We start from the raw sequence: 15739 nt of genomic DNA on the forward strand, positions 1-15739 counted from the left end.
AGTAGGAGTAGTTTACGTTAATCTCTGTACAAATAAAGCACTTATGTTTTGTCTATTACTTGATTGGTTCTGATTTAATCTCACTAAAGATTTGGGAGGACAAGTTGAACTTAGGCATGTATAATCACCTTGCATGAAATTTTCATGCTACACTCCACAATTGATCTGTTATTCATTATATTTGCATATGTGCTTATTGATTGGGTGTCTACCTCTTTAGACCTATACCAATAAGGTTGATGATAAGATTGTTCGGCAATTCACTGCGTGTTAGCAGTAGTAGAGCCAGAATTTTAATGACGAGGGGCCCAAACTGCCACTAAAATTTGTTGAGTATTAGGTGCTAACGATGCGGAAACAACTCAACGTGAGCAATATAAAAAGTTGCGCGTGAAAAATGGATGATGAGAAAATTAATTAATGAATATAGATTTTTTAGAGCATAGAATATATTTTTACTAATATTTTATGATGTATTTCATACTCCTAGTATTTATTATTGACTATTATAGATTTTTTATAATAAAGAGCATCACATTAAAATTTATTTTATTAATATCATATAGTAATATTTTATACTCCCTCCGTCCCACCTCAAGTGATCAACTTTCCATTTTGGGTTGTCCCATCTCAAGTGATTGATTTCCTTTTTTAGCTAAAAACAAATTTTCAACCATCTGTTACTTTATTCCATCTGTCTTACTTTATTCTATCTTTCTTATTTTATTCTCTCTTTATCTCTCTTACTTTTCCTCTCTCATACTTTACTCTCTTCACTTTAACTCAATACATATCATTTTCTTAATTCCAGTGCCGAAAAGAAATCCATCACATGAGATGGGACGGAGGGAGTAATATATATGAAATCAAAGAATTATTTTATATTATTATTATAAAAATCATTCTTTTGTGATTATAAAATAAAATGATTTATGTAAAATATTACTAGTGAAAAAAATTAATAAAAGTTAATGTGAGAAAATCCATAAAAATATAAATGAATATGAGAAAAGTAACAAAAATGACTAATTTGATAAATAAATAAATAAAAAGTCACTGAGTGAATTATGTGTATAACATTAAAATCAAATTTACTAATATTATTTATTAGTATATATTTATTATCATAAGTATACAACATTACTATTTATAAACCAAATAAAACATAAATGAATATAAAATAGAAGAAATAGATTCTAAAATATCAAAAAAGCATCAGGATGGACTCTAACTAAGTACCTCATTTTTCAAATACTGGAATTCTAGCCAACTGGCATTTTATATTTATATTTTTACTTACATGGTGTAATCAATTACTAACTCAACCTTTAATTGCGAACTATAACTAATTTAAAATCATAAGATTTGTAAGATCTAGTGGTCTATAAATTGACATGTGTAATTCAGTTTTATTATTATTTAAATTTAAAAAATAAGAAAACTACCAAAATTAGGTTTTTGGATCAAAATATCAATATAGTGTACTAAAAATATCAATACAATTCATTGAATATGTCAACACAATTTAGCATTGACATTATATATGTATTATATTGACATATTATGATAGCTACATTGAAATTAAGCTGCAATTTAAAATATATGACAATTCAAAAAAAAATTCAAACTTTGACATTGGAACATGCACACGTGATATATCGTTAGGATCCTTATAAAATTATCTTTAATTTGATATATATTGTGTAAAAATATAATTTAAATTGAAATAGTTATAATCATTTAAAGTTAGTTATAACTAACATTTGGTTAATTGACATTTCTGTGTAGTATATTCATACTCATAGAGGAATAATCTTGTACCTTGATTTCATGATCTAATGACTATTATTTAGTTGTAGTTAGTAATTTAAGAGTGGGTTAGCAATATAATACATCTCGTTACTTATATATTGTATATAGTGAATAATCAAATGGGTGACGGGCCCAAGGGCCCCCTCCCCCACCGCATGGGGCGGACCCATGTGATAGAGAGGGTGGGCTTAAGCCCTAGATAAAAAAATTAACACTATTTTCTTTGATAAAATTTTGAAATATATCTTAATTTAGTGTACATTATTGTGTAAAAGCCCTTCCAAATAATTTAAAACACCTAAAAATAATGTGTTAAAACAAATTTTATAAATTTCAGCCCCTATCAATATTTTTTTTGCGTCCACCCCTGCCCACCGTGCCTCCACCCCTGCGTGTTAGCATATTTGAGAGTTCATTTGGTTTTTACACAATTATTCGGTGTCATTTGTTGCCCAAATGAGAGATTTTTAGAAATTTGAGATTCCATATGACTAATTTTAATCTGTATGACTATATTTCAGTTGTCCCATTATATTGATCCAATAAAGATTACAGTTTGGACTAAAGTGTACTCCCTCTGTCGCATTAAAGATGACTCACTTTCCTTTTTGGTTTGTCTCAGTCAAGATGACCCATTACTTAAAATGGAAACACATTTATCTCTACTTTATTCCGCCTCTCTTACTTTACTCTCCCATCTCAACACACAAAATATAACTGCATAAAATCCTATGCTGCCCACGGAAGGGGTCATCTCCCTTGGGACGGAGGGAGTATTTAATATGTTACGGAAATAAGTATAGATACCATAAGAGATTTTCAATTTGTTTTGGGACTGATAGAAAATAAAGAATCATATATTTTATATTAATATAAGCTAGTTTATGGTCCCTAGATTTATGCTCTTTTTTCGTTATTCTTGGTTAATCATCATAAATAGCTTTATGTAATTGTTCATTCAATTATTGTAACATAATCATCTATATACAACATCTCTTTTTAAGGCATAACATGATTGTCTGTATATAGTAGGCTCTCCGTCCCTCTGTAGCTAAGTCGTTTCGTTTTTTGGTAAAAAATAACAACTTTTCTTCTCTCTTATTTACTTTCTCTTACTTTATTCTGTCTCCATCTATCTACTTTTTTTTCCTTTTATACTTTATTATTCATTTGGGAGAAAGATAATGTTTTGAGATGAAAATTAGAGAGGAAAGAGAGATGATTTGAGAAGAATAGATGTGTATTTGTGTATAAATGAGAATGAAAGAGGAGTATTGGTAGAATAAAAAAAGAAAAAAAAAAATAAAATTTCAACTGTAAAATAACGGTAATAATACCATTTTTATTTATTTATTTATTTATTTATTTATTTTTATTAAAATCAAATTTAAAAAAATGATTTATTGCGTCAGCATGACGACGCCCACTCGCGGGCCGGCGAGGCGTCACGCCTAGCGCCAGCGCGCGCCACGTGGCGCTGGCGTGTGGCGAGCTGTCGCGCCAGCCGTCCCTTCGGGACGTGACGCCCGCCGAGACGAGACCGAGACGGAGAGCTGCAACGCCCGCGAGATGCGCGGATGCTCTAAGGCCATCCACTACGCGGCGCGCCACCGTCCCGCGTTCCGTCGCGGAGAGACGAAACGCTCGCGAGAAGCGTTGCGGCGCACCGGCCCTTCCCGCGCCCGTCCCGATCGCTTCCCGCGTCCCGTCCCTGTGAGACAAGAGACGGGCTGTCTCGCCACGCGCCATGGCGACGTGGCGCGCCCCTGAGCCATGCGTAACGCCCACTCGTCGGCCCGCGAGTGGGCGTCGTCACGCGCTGACGCAATAAATCTTTTTTTAAAAAAAATTGTAAACGGTAATATTACCGTTTATATATCCGTTTTTTCTTTTTTTTTTTAATTTTTAATTAATTTTTTTACTCTATAAATACTCATAATTCATCCTCATTTCACACACAACTACACGTCTATTCTTCCTAAATCATCTCAATTTCCTCTCCAATTTTCATCTAACATCTCATCACAAAATGTCCGGCGACGGCAACTCTGACGGTGGAGGCTCCGGCGGGTGGAATCTGAACGCGTTCGGCGATTGGGAGACCATGTACAACACACTGGGTGGTTCCGGTTCGTCGACGCCGGGCGCCCAGGGTTCGGCCACGCCGGGGGGTACCAACCACCCAATTTTGACGTGGATGCATATGCCCGTCCCTCCGCCCCGCGGTATTCGCAGGGATTATCCCAGATCCGGGAGGATTTTCCCGTTAAACCCACGCCGGGAGTAGGCCGAGGCGGGGGAGGAGGCCAAGGCGGTGGAAGCTCCAGGGCGGAAGCCCAAGCGGGCGAGGAGGAGGAGGAGGAAGAGGAAGAGGATGAGGATCTAGGCCGGCATCTGTATAGCAACAACGAAACGATGGCGGTGTACAATGCCTGGGTTTCCGTCTCGTACGATCCCATCGTCTGAAATCAACAACCCTGGAAGTGCTTCTGGGAAAAGGTCCTCGAGACCTAGCACCAGATCAAGCCGTAAGGCTCCCGCAAGCGCACATTTAAAATGCTCCGCTCTCACTTTGACCGAGTCGACAGACAGGTAAAAATATTCTGCGGCATCTACTCGACCGAAGCGGCAAACTACCAAAGCGGCGCCACGGGAGCCGACATTCTGAGGGCGGCTTTGCGCGTCTACAACCAGGACACCGGCAAACAATTCAAATTTGTTGATGTTTGGCAGGCTATCAAGGACGAGGAACGGTGGGCCGACGGTGTCCGCTCCAACTCGGGCTCAACCTCGAAGTGCACGAAGCACACGACGAGTGGCCAATTCTTGTCTGGTGACACCGGTGAGGGCAGCGACGCACAAGAGGCTGCCTCACAGGAGTTTGCGGGTACGGCCGGCGATGACGGGGGATCCAGCCGTGGGCGCCGTCGGCCGCAAGGGACGAAGGCGGCTAAAGCGGCTAGAGCGAGGAAGGGCCGAGGCGAATCAAGCCAGGCAGCCTGGGGATCGGGCTCGGGGGAGGCTCGAACTCCCTTATGGCCATGTACATGACCGCCACAATGGCGGACTCTTCCCGCTTCTCGCCCGCCCAATACCAAGCCTGGTGGAACAGAATTGTGTATATGGCAGCACAACTTGGCCTTCCGCCTCCTATTGCACCTCCAACGCCTTCGGGGGATGATTCGCCAGCGGAGTAGTTTTTTTTATTTTCTTTAAATTTGTATTTTAAATTATGGCAGCACAACTTGGCCTTCCGCCTCCTATTGTGTGTTTTTTTATTTTTTTAAATTTTAAGTTGTAATTTTTTTATGTTGTATTTTTTAATGAAGTGTGTTTGTTTTAATTGAATTGGATTAGAAATAAAAATAAAAAATGAAATTGAATGAATAGTAATTTAAGGACGGAGCATTGCAGGTTCCATCCGGATGGAGTAAAAAAGTACAGTGGGCCCCTCAAATAGTAGTTTAAGGGACGGTGAAGATAGCCTAGTGGATGCCGTTGTTTCTTCCTACACAAATGCTTTCACCTACTCTCATCCACCACTGCCGCTGCTCAACAGTTGCCGGCCAACCGCCGCCGCAGCTCCACCTCTACTTCACTTTTCTGTAGCTAATATGCGCTCATATTTCTCTGTATAGACTGCTAATTGCTGCACAATGCGCTTCCTTAACCTCTCGAAAAATCCCTAATTTATGCACATTTCTGAAAATTTGTTGTATTCATAAACCCTTACTGTCTCTTATTGTGAAATCGATGAATTTTACCGAATCTGAGGAAATCAAGCCAGATCCGTTGAATTGAGAAGAGCAATTTGTTAAGCCGAGGAGTGTGGATACGCAGAAGCCACCGGAGGCGAAGGGGAACATGTCTCCGGCGGCATTGCAGTCGCCGGAGAAAATTCCGTCACCTGTGGGATCCAGGAAGAATGCCGGCAGTGCTGCCTCCATTCTGAGGCAGCACTGCCGACTTTGTAGTGCTGCCTCCATTCTGAGGCAGCGCCAGCCGACTTTGTCGATGAATGCTTCTTGTTCTTCCGATGCTTCGACGGAGTCCTCGCATAGTAGGGTGTCGACCGGGAGGATTAGCCGAAGATTGCGAATTCTGAGCTGATTTTAAAGAGGAAGCCGCAATGCAGCTCGAGAGAGGAGAAATTTGAGAGTGGTGATGGATCATTGGATTGCTCTTTGGTGAAGAAAAGGTGTACTTGGGTGACATCAAACACTGGTATATTACTTCACATTACTGTTGAAGTTTGGATTTCAATGTGTGGAGGCAATGTAGCTTATTTGATTTGGATAATTGTGTTTGAATTTTTGTATGGATTGGAAATTTGGAATAGAAAAGAATTGTAGAAATTGGAATTCGTAGTCTGTGTTTGAGCAGTAGATGATAATGCAGTATTAAAGGAGAATGTGAACCAATAGCAAGCGATGTTTATAATTCATACTGTGGTGGATAGGATGTTTATGACAAGAGAGACATTATCATGCTGCTTGATGGTTTATAGAGGAACAAGCGACATGACACTCACTAGCGCGACCTTGGCTTGTAATTGTTCTGTACCAAATACTTTGTTCGTCTACTGTACTTTGTAATAATTGTACAACATTTTATTTTTATTCCGTATTTATTTTCTTATGTGCTGATAATTTTTAACTTCTCTTTGGCTTCTGGAAGACATATGAAGTCATCAAAATGCAGAAAATCTTAACTTGATAAACATAATTTCAAGTCCAGCTGATGCGTGTTTACATTAATATTACATATCATGAATTTCTTGATAAAATCTGGTTTTGTTATATGCCCCATTGTGTATTTTGCTGATTACATGTCCATTTGTTGTAGCATATAATCTGAACATGCCTGTGATTCGGATTTTGTTATTCCTTCTGCTGATTGTATATCTTTTCCACAAGATCCACTGTATGCTGCTTTCCATGATGAAGAATGGGGTCTTCCAGAGCACGATGACAAGTACATATCTCCGCCCCTGCTCTGTTGACACACTGCATGTGTCCTCTGTCATTTTGCAGGAAACTTTTTGAATTGCTTAGCTTTTCCACTGCATTGGCCGAAATAACATGGCCTGTTATTCTTAGCAAAAGGCATATATTTAGGTAACATAACCTCTGCAGTAGTATCAATGTATCATTAGTTGAAAGGAAATTGTTATGACGGTTATGAAGTAAGCTCTAGGTTTCTTAGGGTGCTAATTTATTGTGCAAGTTTTGGACAGAGATGTCTTCATCGACTTTGATCCAATTGCTGTGTCAAAATCGCCGCACCAGGAAGTACTGCCAGCTGCGGGCTATTATTGAAAATGCACGGCATGTTTGTAAGGTATGTACTGTGTCTTAGCTTTATTGACTTTTCTATCTCTTACATTTAAATGAGCATTCTGGTTGCATTCATAGGGCTCATAATTTTATTGGATTCACTATATGTTACTATCATTATCACCCCCTGATTCAAGGAGAGATTGTATAGCTACTAGTAGCAATGCCTTATTTAATCTAATCTATATGAAACTAAGAATTATGCATGAGATGATGAATGAAATGGAGTCTTTCAAGGTAACATGTTCTTCAACAATTTCAATTAGATCATTTTGGAACCAATTAAAACCATGACCATACAAATTTAATTTCCGTTATTAAAGAAAGACGCCATATGTTGCATAAACGGGACCCTTGAAATACACAGTTGGGGTCATACTGTAACCACATATAAATTAGTTTCTCAGGAAGTGAAGCTTAACTAACCTAGAAAGAAATTGCTGACACGTTAAGAAGCATAAGAAGAGCAATTGAAAGTTGTACATAATACATTTTCTCAGGTGATCTGATCACTACTCTGATGCTTCTTGTGCTGATAATTGATGAGTAGGGTCTTTTGACAAGTACATTTGGGGTTTCGTGAACCACAAACCTATTGTTAGTAATTTTCGTTATCCTTGTCAAGTTCCAATTAAGACATCAAAAGCTGATACCATAAGCAAAGATCTTGTGAGAAGAGGATTGCGTGGAGTTGGACCTACAGTCGTCTATTCGTTTATGCAAGTTGCTGGAATCACAAAAGACCACCTCATAAGTTGTTTCAAATATCACGACTGCATAAATGTGGTTGGTTTGAAAGATTCGACTGAGGTGACATGCAAGAGTGAAGGGAAGCTAGCTGAAGATCCCGCCCAATTAGAATTGTCCGATGATTTGAATCTTTCAAGGTAGTGCAACGGTTGATTTTCTGTCATCTGCCATGTGAATGGGTTAGTTTCCTAAACTTGGATCGGCTTAATGCTGACAGTTTTTGTACAAATCTTTATAAATTATTTTGTTCTTTTCTTGTAGATTGCTTCAATCTGGTTGTCTAATTATAAGTCGAGTAGTATTTTGATTCTCGGGATCATATGCAAATTGAAGTAGATGGGTTTATTGATTAGTTTATAATTGAATAAATTCCTCATAGTTATTGACATACATTTACAAGCAGTGAAGACCAAGCAAGCCTTTTCTTTTATAAGGAAAGAACATCTGAAAGCTAAGTTTTGTCAAATGAGAGGAAGAGGATCATCACTGGACCATAGGTTGCATCCACACGCAAAGAAATCGCAGGATGCACATTGAAATCCAGCATCATTCTTCTCTTTCCTACCACAGACGTGGCAAAGAAATTTCCTAATGAGATGCTGAACTCTGAGAGGATGGCCGTGAAGGGTCTCAATATTGAATTCTTTCCCATACTTAAAGTTTCTATCATATCCCGACAAGGTATGAATGCAACTCGGATGGTAGGACGTATCACAGTGGCGGCAGTGATACATCCAACACTTGGGATTCATCTCCCGCTCGCACTCATCGCAGTAGAATTTCCCGGGGTGGTCCGCGGCCGCATTGAACGCCAGCGGCAGCACGTGCTGGTCCAGGTAGCACGTGTCGTCTGACGCTGGCAGCAGTACGCACGCGCAGCAAAGGATGAATTCGCAGCTCTGGCACGAGTAGAATATGGCTCCCGGGCGCACGAGGAAGTCGCTGCACCCGATGCAGCGGACGTGGAGGGAGTCCGTGTAGTCCTTGCTCTCGACCAGCTTGAGGCGATGTCGGGGCTGCGAGTGGGCCCGGTGTTTGATCACGGACGGGAGAGAAGCGCATTTTACGTCGGCTTTGAAGTCGCATTCTGCGCAGGAGTAGAATAGTCCGTTTGTGTAGAATTTGCAAATGTTGCATTTGATGGTGTCGAGTTTGGGGCAAGTTTGGAGTTTCAGTGGGGTGGTGTGGTTGGGGTGGAGGGGGTGGTGTGGGGTGAAGGTTTGGGGGAGACGGAAGCAGGTGGAGTGGAGAAAGTATTTGCCTTCCACACAGCTGTAGTATTTTGATTTGTGGGGATGTATTGGTGCAGTGCACCCGTCACATGCCACTTGTGATTTTTCTCCATAGCCAAAATCATCATCGTCGTCATCACCGTCATCCTCACGAGAAGATGATGGTGAGACTAAAGACAAATCATGATCGTGGCTGTGGAATTTGTATTGCCCATTGGTCATTTTATTGTCATATTCATCACTTTCACCAAATCTCCTTATGAAAGATCTTATCAGCTCATCACCTATGTCTTTTATTGGGAATTGAATCACATCTTCTTCACTTGCATCCTCTTCATTATCTCTGGACATATCAATTATTGGAAGATATACTTAAATCACAAGAAGATAGAAATAAATACACTATGACTATACATTATACATATCCATATCCATATCATATTTGCAATATGAAAACTTTTAACTATCTTAAATTGATAACTCACAATATGTTAACAATCTACGTTACGGATGTTAACAATCTACGTTATGGATGTCAACACGAAGACATTTGTAGATGTCAACAGAAGACATACGTATGTCAACTACAATTAGTTGACATACAAATGTCATCCATCGCATAGGTTGTTGACATAGTTGTAAGTTATTAATTTAAGATAGTTGTCAAGATAACATGAACTTATCATATCTTGTATAAGTAGTACTCCCTTCGTCCCAATCAAGATGACCACTTTCTAATTTTGGAAACAACACCCTCTCTCCTCTGTCCTCATTAAAATATTCATTTACCTTTTTCCTCTCTACTTTATTCCACCTAACCTCACTTCCTAAAATTTCGTTCCACTCAAGAATGTGGTCATCTTGAGTGAGACGGGGGTAGGGCTGTCAAATCGCGTGGGTTGGGTCGTTATCGTGTCAACCCATTATCGACCCAACCTAATCGTGTCCCAACCCAACCCAACCCGAAATCATCGGGTTCTTATGGTGTCCCAACCCAACGGGTTCGTGTCGTGTTCGTGCGTGTTATCGTGTACCCAGAAAAAAGTCAACTCTCTATTAATGATAGTAAGTTAGCTTGACACGACACGATAACGACTAAAACATGATGTTATTATACGATTTAAACATGATATTACACTATAAAATAAAAAATTACCAAATTAAAATAATTATTTTCTTAATCAAAATAATAAAATTTAAGTATAGTTATATTAAATCTATATAATAAAATTAAATAATTAAAAAATTTTAATTAATATTTTTTAATTAATAAAATTAAAGTATAGTATTTTTTTAATTAATTAAAATTAAAGTATAATATTTTTAATCAACAAAAATAACTAAAAATTAAAGTTTAATAATTTTTTAATTAATAAAAAATAATTTTTTTCTTAAACGTATAACTCAAACCCAACCCAAACACGACCCGACCCAACCCGTTATCTTCGTGTTCTTATTGGGTTGACCCTATAAGGACCCAAATTCTGAACGTGCGTGTTCGTGTCGTGTTAATTTCGTGCCGGTCCGTGTCGTGTTATCGTATCATATCTAAAATTGTCAGCCCTAGACTGGGGGAGTATTTAATAGGAATATGATTATGTCTTCTCTATTAAAAGGCACATTGAAACATACTCTAGCATAATACTACAATATAGTCTTTGACTATTCTTCTAATCTTTAGGTCTTTTATATTTAGTATTTTATTGTTTACCATGGTATTAGAGCGGGTCGTCGATGGTGGGCCAAATTTAACCAAACCAGCAGTATACGTGGACTGAAATTAAGAAAAATGACTGACTCAACATTGTATCTAGACTTTAAATTTTGGTCAGTTTGACAGAGAGCTAGTCCTATCCAATATAAAAAATTCCAACCACTTCAAATTTCACCTTAAAGGTCTTGAATGAAGTTGGCAATTGAAAAATTAAATAAATATTCATTGAGTCCTATAAAATAGACATTGTTCATCCCATCAAAATAATGCACATCCATTTATGTCATATAAATATTATGAACCACTCTCCCTTTCATAAATTGATCTTAGGATGTAACCTTCTATCACAAATAATCTAATACTTCTATAAGCTACAAATATCAATTTAGGACCGGGTATTAAATCCAAAATTGCATAGAACTTTTGGACTTGATACAAATTCAATACTCCTACTAAAGAAAATAGTAAGCAATTGAATTGATGGAAGGCAAAAGTAGTCTTACAAAGTATTGTGACTCGACGATGCATTGATGGCGCACTTGATATGGACGACATATCTGCAAAGTCTGCAATGATACACCCAATGTTTCCGCAGCAATGGCTTGCGACATATGTCACATTTAAAATTAAACACAACATATTCTATAGGAAAGTGAAAGTCCAGCGAGAGACTATGGTGGTGGTGTGGGAACCACTCGGTGACCGGCAACGCCGCGCACCTCTCGTGTATCCAGTACTGGCACGCGACGCACGCGTACGAGGAGCCCATCTCCCTCGTGCCGCATGCGTCGCACTTGAAATAGCACGACTTCCCCGGCCGCCTCCAGAACCTGAGCTGGTGTTGGGGGTGGCTCGGGTGGGTCGTGCTGTGACTATCGAGGTCGGCCACCACACCCATGCTCGACGCGCACCTCAAGTGGAGGTGGAAATCGCAGGCCGCGTCCGAGCAGTGGTAGCCGACCTCCCCCCTCATGTTCGTCTCGCAGACCGCGCAGTTTCCCTCCATTTTCTCCTGGGAAAGCGGGTGAGGGTGGGCGGGATGCGAGATGTTTCTCGGCATCTCTGCGCATTCCTCGTGCAATGCGACGTCGCTCCCACATTTCTGGCTGCAGGTGTAGCCTAGCTCGCCGTAGAAGCGCCGCCGGCAGCAGTCGGAGATGCTTTCCACGCGAGTTTCGGTTAGAGAAAGAGGATGCTCGTGCAAGAAATGATCTAGAATCACCTCTTCTTCCTCTTTTTTCATTTTTTCACTCATTGTTTCTTTGGTTTTCTTTTGATAAGTAGTTAATTCCTCCCCTAGTTTTATAGTAGTAAATTAGTAATTGATAACAAACAGAATAGGACCAATATTTACATATGGAGAAAGGAATATACCAAGGAAATTAAATTTGGCCAGGAAGGAATGTAATTATTCTTTTCTTGAAATGTCTGTTTAAAGGGAAATTCAGTTAGATTTTTCTAAACTTGAATGCTACTATAAAAAAATTTGCAAATTGTATTTGTCAAGGAAGTTCTTCCTAATAACTTTCTATTCGGTGTTCAAAACCGCCAAAAACTCGAGGCTAAAAAAATAGTGAACTAGCTATTAAAATATCCATTCTCATAAGTCATAGCAAATATTTTAAATATTTTGTATGCGATTTGTTATCCAGTTTTACCATTTCGGTCTAGCCGTGAAATGTTGTCTACTTTGTTTTTTTTTTCACTTTTGGTAAATAGAATTCACTTTCCACTAACTAATTACAAAACTAATAGTATATAAATGTGAGACCCACATTCCACTCACTTTTCTTCACATTTCTTAAAACCCGTGCCGAGTCAAATATAGGCAACGTTTCGCGAATGGAGTTTTTTGTATTGAGTTTTTTTGTGACGAAATAATCCATCACTAAATAGAGAGTATTTTTGTAATGTATGTTACAGTGAGACAATCTAAAAGGGACATAGGAGTAAAGTACATAAGAGAGGGGAGATATGTTGTTTTTGCCCAAAAAAATGAAATAACTTAGCTACAGTAAGACAACTCAATTACTCCCTCCGTTCCATAGTGATGGAGGCGTTTCTTTAACGCACAAAATAACACTATGGGATTCTGGACTCATCGGCATACGCTGAAATCGGCACGGAATTTTAAAAAACTCTCTCTCTACTTTTTCATCTCTACCTTACTCTATCTTCATTATCATCTCTAAAAATGATATCTTTGGTAGCGGTGATCAATGTCTAGAGGTGCTAGTATTGTTATTGCAATAAATGCTGGGTGAGTCCAGTTTGATAATATCCTCAAGCCATTTTCGATTCTGACAAGCTTCTGGTGGGAATTATGTCTTTTGTCTTCTGGTGGGAATTATGTCTTCTGTTTAGTCAAGCCCTTTTCGATTCCTACAAGCTTTTCTCAACCAAAGGTCATTATCTGAGTTCAGGATACAGATTAGAAGATTCATGGTTGAATATGAAGATCTTCACGTGGAGAAGCGCAAGCAATCGTCGATTCTTTGGAGAATATGTTCGGTAATTCTAAACAGTACGAAATCATGAATTAGGGTTTTATTTCCGGAGTATGATTTGATCTGCGTTCTTGTATGCAATCGATTGTTTAACATGTGATTAATTGATCCCATAATCGATCAAATAGATCTGTATGCATGATTTATTTGTTTATGCATGACTTCCGTTGTGCAAGGGGCACCAAACCCCAACATATGGTGTCTGTTTTTATATATTAATTTTATAGTAGAATATGAGTGAAATCAATTAGTGGAAAGTGGGGTCTACCTACCATTTATAGGAAAAGTGAACTGTGACTCCTATTGGCGGACGGACGAAAATGATAAACTGAGACTCTTATTGACGGACGAAGGAAATATGTTTTATTCCTCCTAATTGGTTACACAAATAAGATGCTTTTAGGGTTGAGATATATGAGTCATCTAGAGGCTTCTCTCAGCTATATATATTGTCCTCTAGTCATTGTAAGTAGTCTAGTGAATACAATACATTCTTATTGAGGAAAGCATTTACTCTCTTTTCTTTTAACAAATGTGTTAAAAGAAAGAAGAAACTTTATAACCGCCTAATGCAGTGAACGTACTCTTTTCAATTAGAGTTTACCATGTTGAAGCCCAACAAAAATATTAACCTTAGAACATGCATACGATTTTGGTTTAATGAAAATATCAGGCTTTGTGTTAAAAGGAATCAACAGATATATTCTTGGAATTTCAGTTGTCATTTGGGATATATTACATGCTAATTATTTGATTAGGTACAAAAGATTCAATAGTAGTATTTAACAAATCAAAGAATTCAAAATTTAATAGATGAATGAATGATATTTTCCCTGTCTCGTAAAAATAGGTAATTTAGAGTTGGCATGGATTTTAATGCATAATTGATAAGATGGTCCATAGGCGAAGGGCGGATTAGTTTCTGGGATGACGTGTGGGTCGGGGATCGCCCCCTTAGGACCTATTGTCCGCCCGGGACTGATCTGAAGGGGTTGGTAGCGGAAGCGTGCATTAAAACGGATCACATGAACTTGATCTATTTAGCAGATTATTTAGATAAATTCTATTCGCGTAATTATCACACGTATAATACTCACAACTTGAATTATAATCATGCTTTAGAACAAACAATCCCTAAAACATGCACACTACAGAGTTAGCCAATTTACCTCGTTAATTCACTTAAGAATCGAAGATGGCTTGCGTCTTCTCCACGTGAAGATCTTCAGAACTCGACCTCGGATCTTCTGACTGGTGTCTCGGACTGTAGACTGATATTTGTGTGGGCAAATCTCACCAGTGTACTAGGACTTAAATAACGAAGACAGAAACCTACTCACGGAAGGAGAGAAATTTCGATCCTCTCTCAATAATGAGGGGGATGAAAATTTGTTATGTAGAAAAATTGTTTTCTGTCTCCTTTATTCTCTTATTTATATTAAGTCACATATTGGGCCCAGTCAGGGATCTAAGGAAGAATTTGGACATTGCCTCACCCAATTAGCTTTTTACTAATTAAATTGAACCCACAATTTAATACAAGCTTATATTGGAATATTACAAGCAGCCACTACAGAAGTAATATTGCACTGCCTTTCCAAATCTGAAATTACAAGTATTCCGGGTTTCCCTTTATTTGTTTTATTTTATTTCCCGCGCTTAAGATAAAAACATCCATTAATTAATCAATGTCTGCTATGGACTTAATTAATTAACATATTTTAATCTCCAAGAGTGGACTTAGCAAGAAACTCTCATTTATTATTCATAGAGTAATTAAACTCCAACTAGCTAGGTTCCGAATAATAAAACCTTGTTTCGAGCTCCTCTTGTTGATGTTATCAAACGAGACTCTCCTCGCGCACGATTCAACATAATAGCAATCCTAGCACCGCCAGATAATGATCACCACTACCCAATATACCTGGATCGTTGGGTGACGAAAAACCCGCACCTTTGGTAAGTCAAAGTAGTAGATACTCAATATCGTATGCTCAATGCTAACGTACATTGATTAAGAAATTTAATTATCAAGACCTCGTCTTTCAGTAGATAGCATAAAGACTCGTCTTGCTGTTTAGATCCATTCAATGCTATACCACACCAACGTCATCATATTTCAATAAGACTTAGAAATAATCGGACTGACATTGCAACCTTTCACGATAGGTAGTCTAGGCTTATCTAGGTTGTGAAATTCTTATTTTTCTTTATTCAGGACTGACCGCGTACCTTAAATTGAGCGCAGCCCACAACCGGTCTACTAAAATAAAGACTTAGACTTTGTTATGTTCACTTATACATTTAAATATGCAATAAACATCCATTAAATGTAAAACATAACAACATTACGACAAAAATAATCTGTTACATTTATTGGATAATAAT

The 15739-nt window shown here is 38.4% G+C and overlaps 1 protein-coding gene and 1 pseudogene across 1 annotated transcript; one reads left to right on the top strand and one right to left on the bottom strand.

Annotated features, from left to right (window-relative positions):
* The first annotated feature begins 5184 nt into the window (after nt 1-5184).
* Nucleotides 5185-8169, top strand: LOC121808926 (annotated as a pseudogene).
* A 62-nt stretch (nt 8170-8231) lies between these two features.
* On the bottom strand, nt 8232-12102 carry LOC121809489. Its single transcript, XM_042210140.1, has 2 exons — nt 11348-12102; nt 8232-9473 (listed from the first exon to the last, which is right to left on the bottom strand). Exons 1-2 carry the CDS (start codon nt 12097-12099, stop codon nt 8360-8362), a joined length of 1866 nt encoding a protein of 621 aa, XP_042066074.1. The 5' UTR covers nt 12100-12102; the 3' UTR covers nt 8232-8359.
* Nucleotides 12103-15739: the final 3637 nt, after the last annotated feature.

The sequence above is a fragment of the Salvia splendens genome, chromosome 6 (genome assembly GCF_004379255.2).
Source record: "Salvia splendens isolate huo1 chromosome 6, SspV2, whole genome shotgun sequence".
NCBI classification, from domain to species: domain Eukaryota; kingdom Viridiplantae; phylum Streptophyta; class Magnoliopsida; order Lamiales; family Lamiaceae; genus Salvia; species Salvia splendens.

Coding starts and splice junctions, on each gene's coding strand:
- LOC121809489 (XM_042210140.1), bottom strand. CDS start 12,099: ATGAGTGAAAAAATGAAAAAAGAGGAAGAAGAGGTGATTCTAGATCAT. Junction 9,474..11,347: donor TCGTCGAGTCACAATACTTT/GTAAGACTACTT, acceptor TGATATGTCCAG/AGATAATGAAGAGGATGCAA.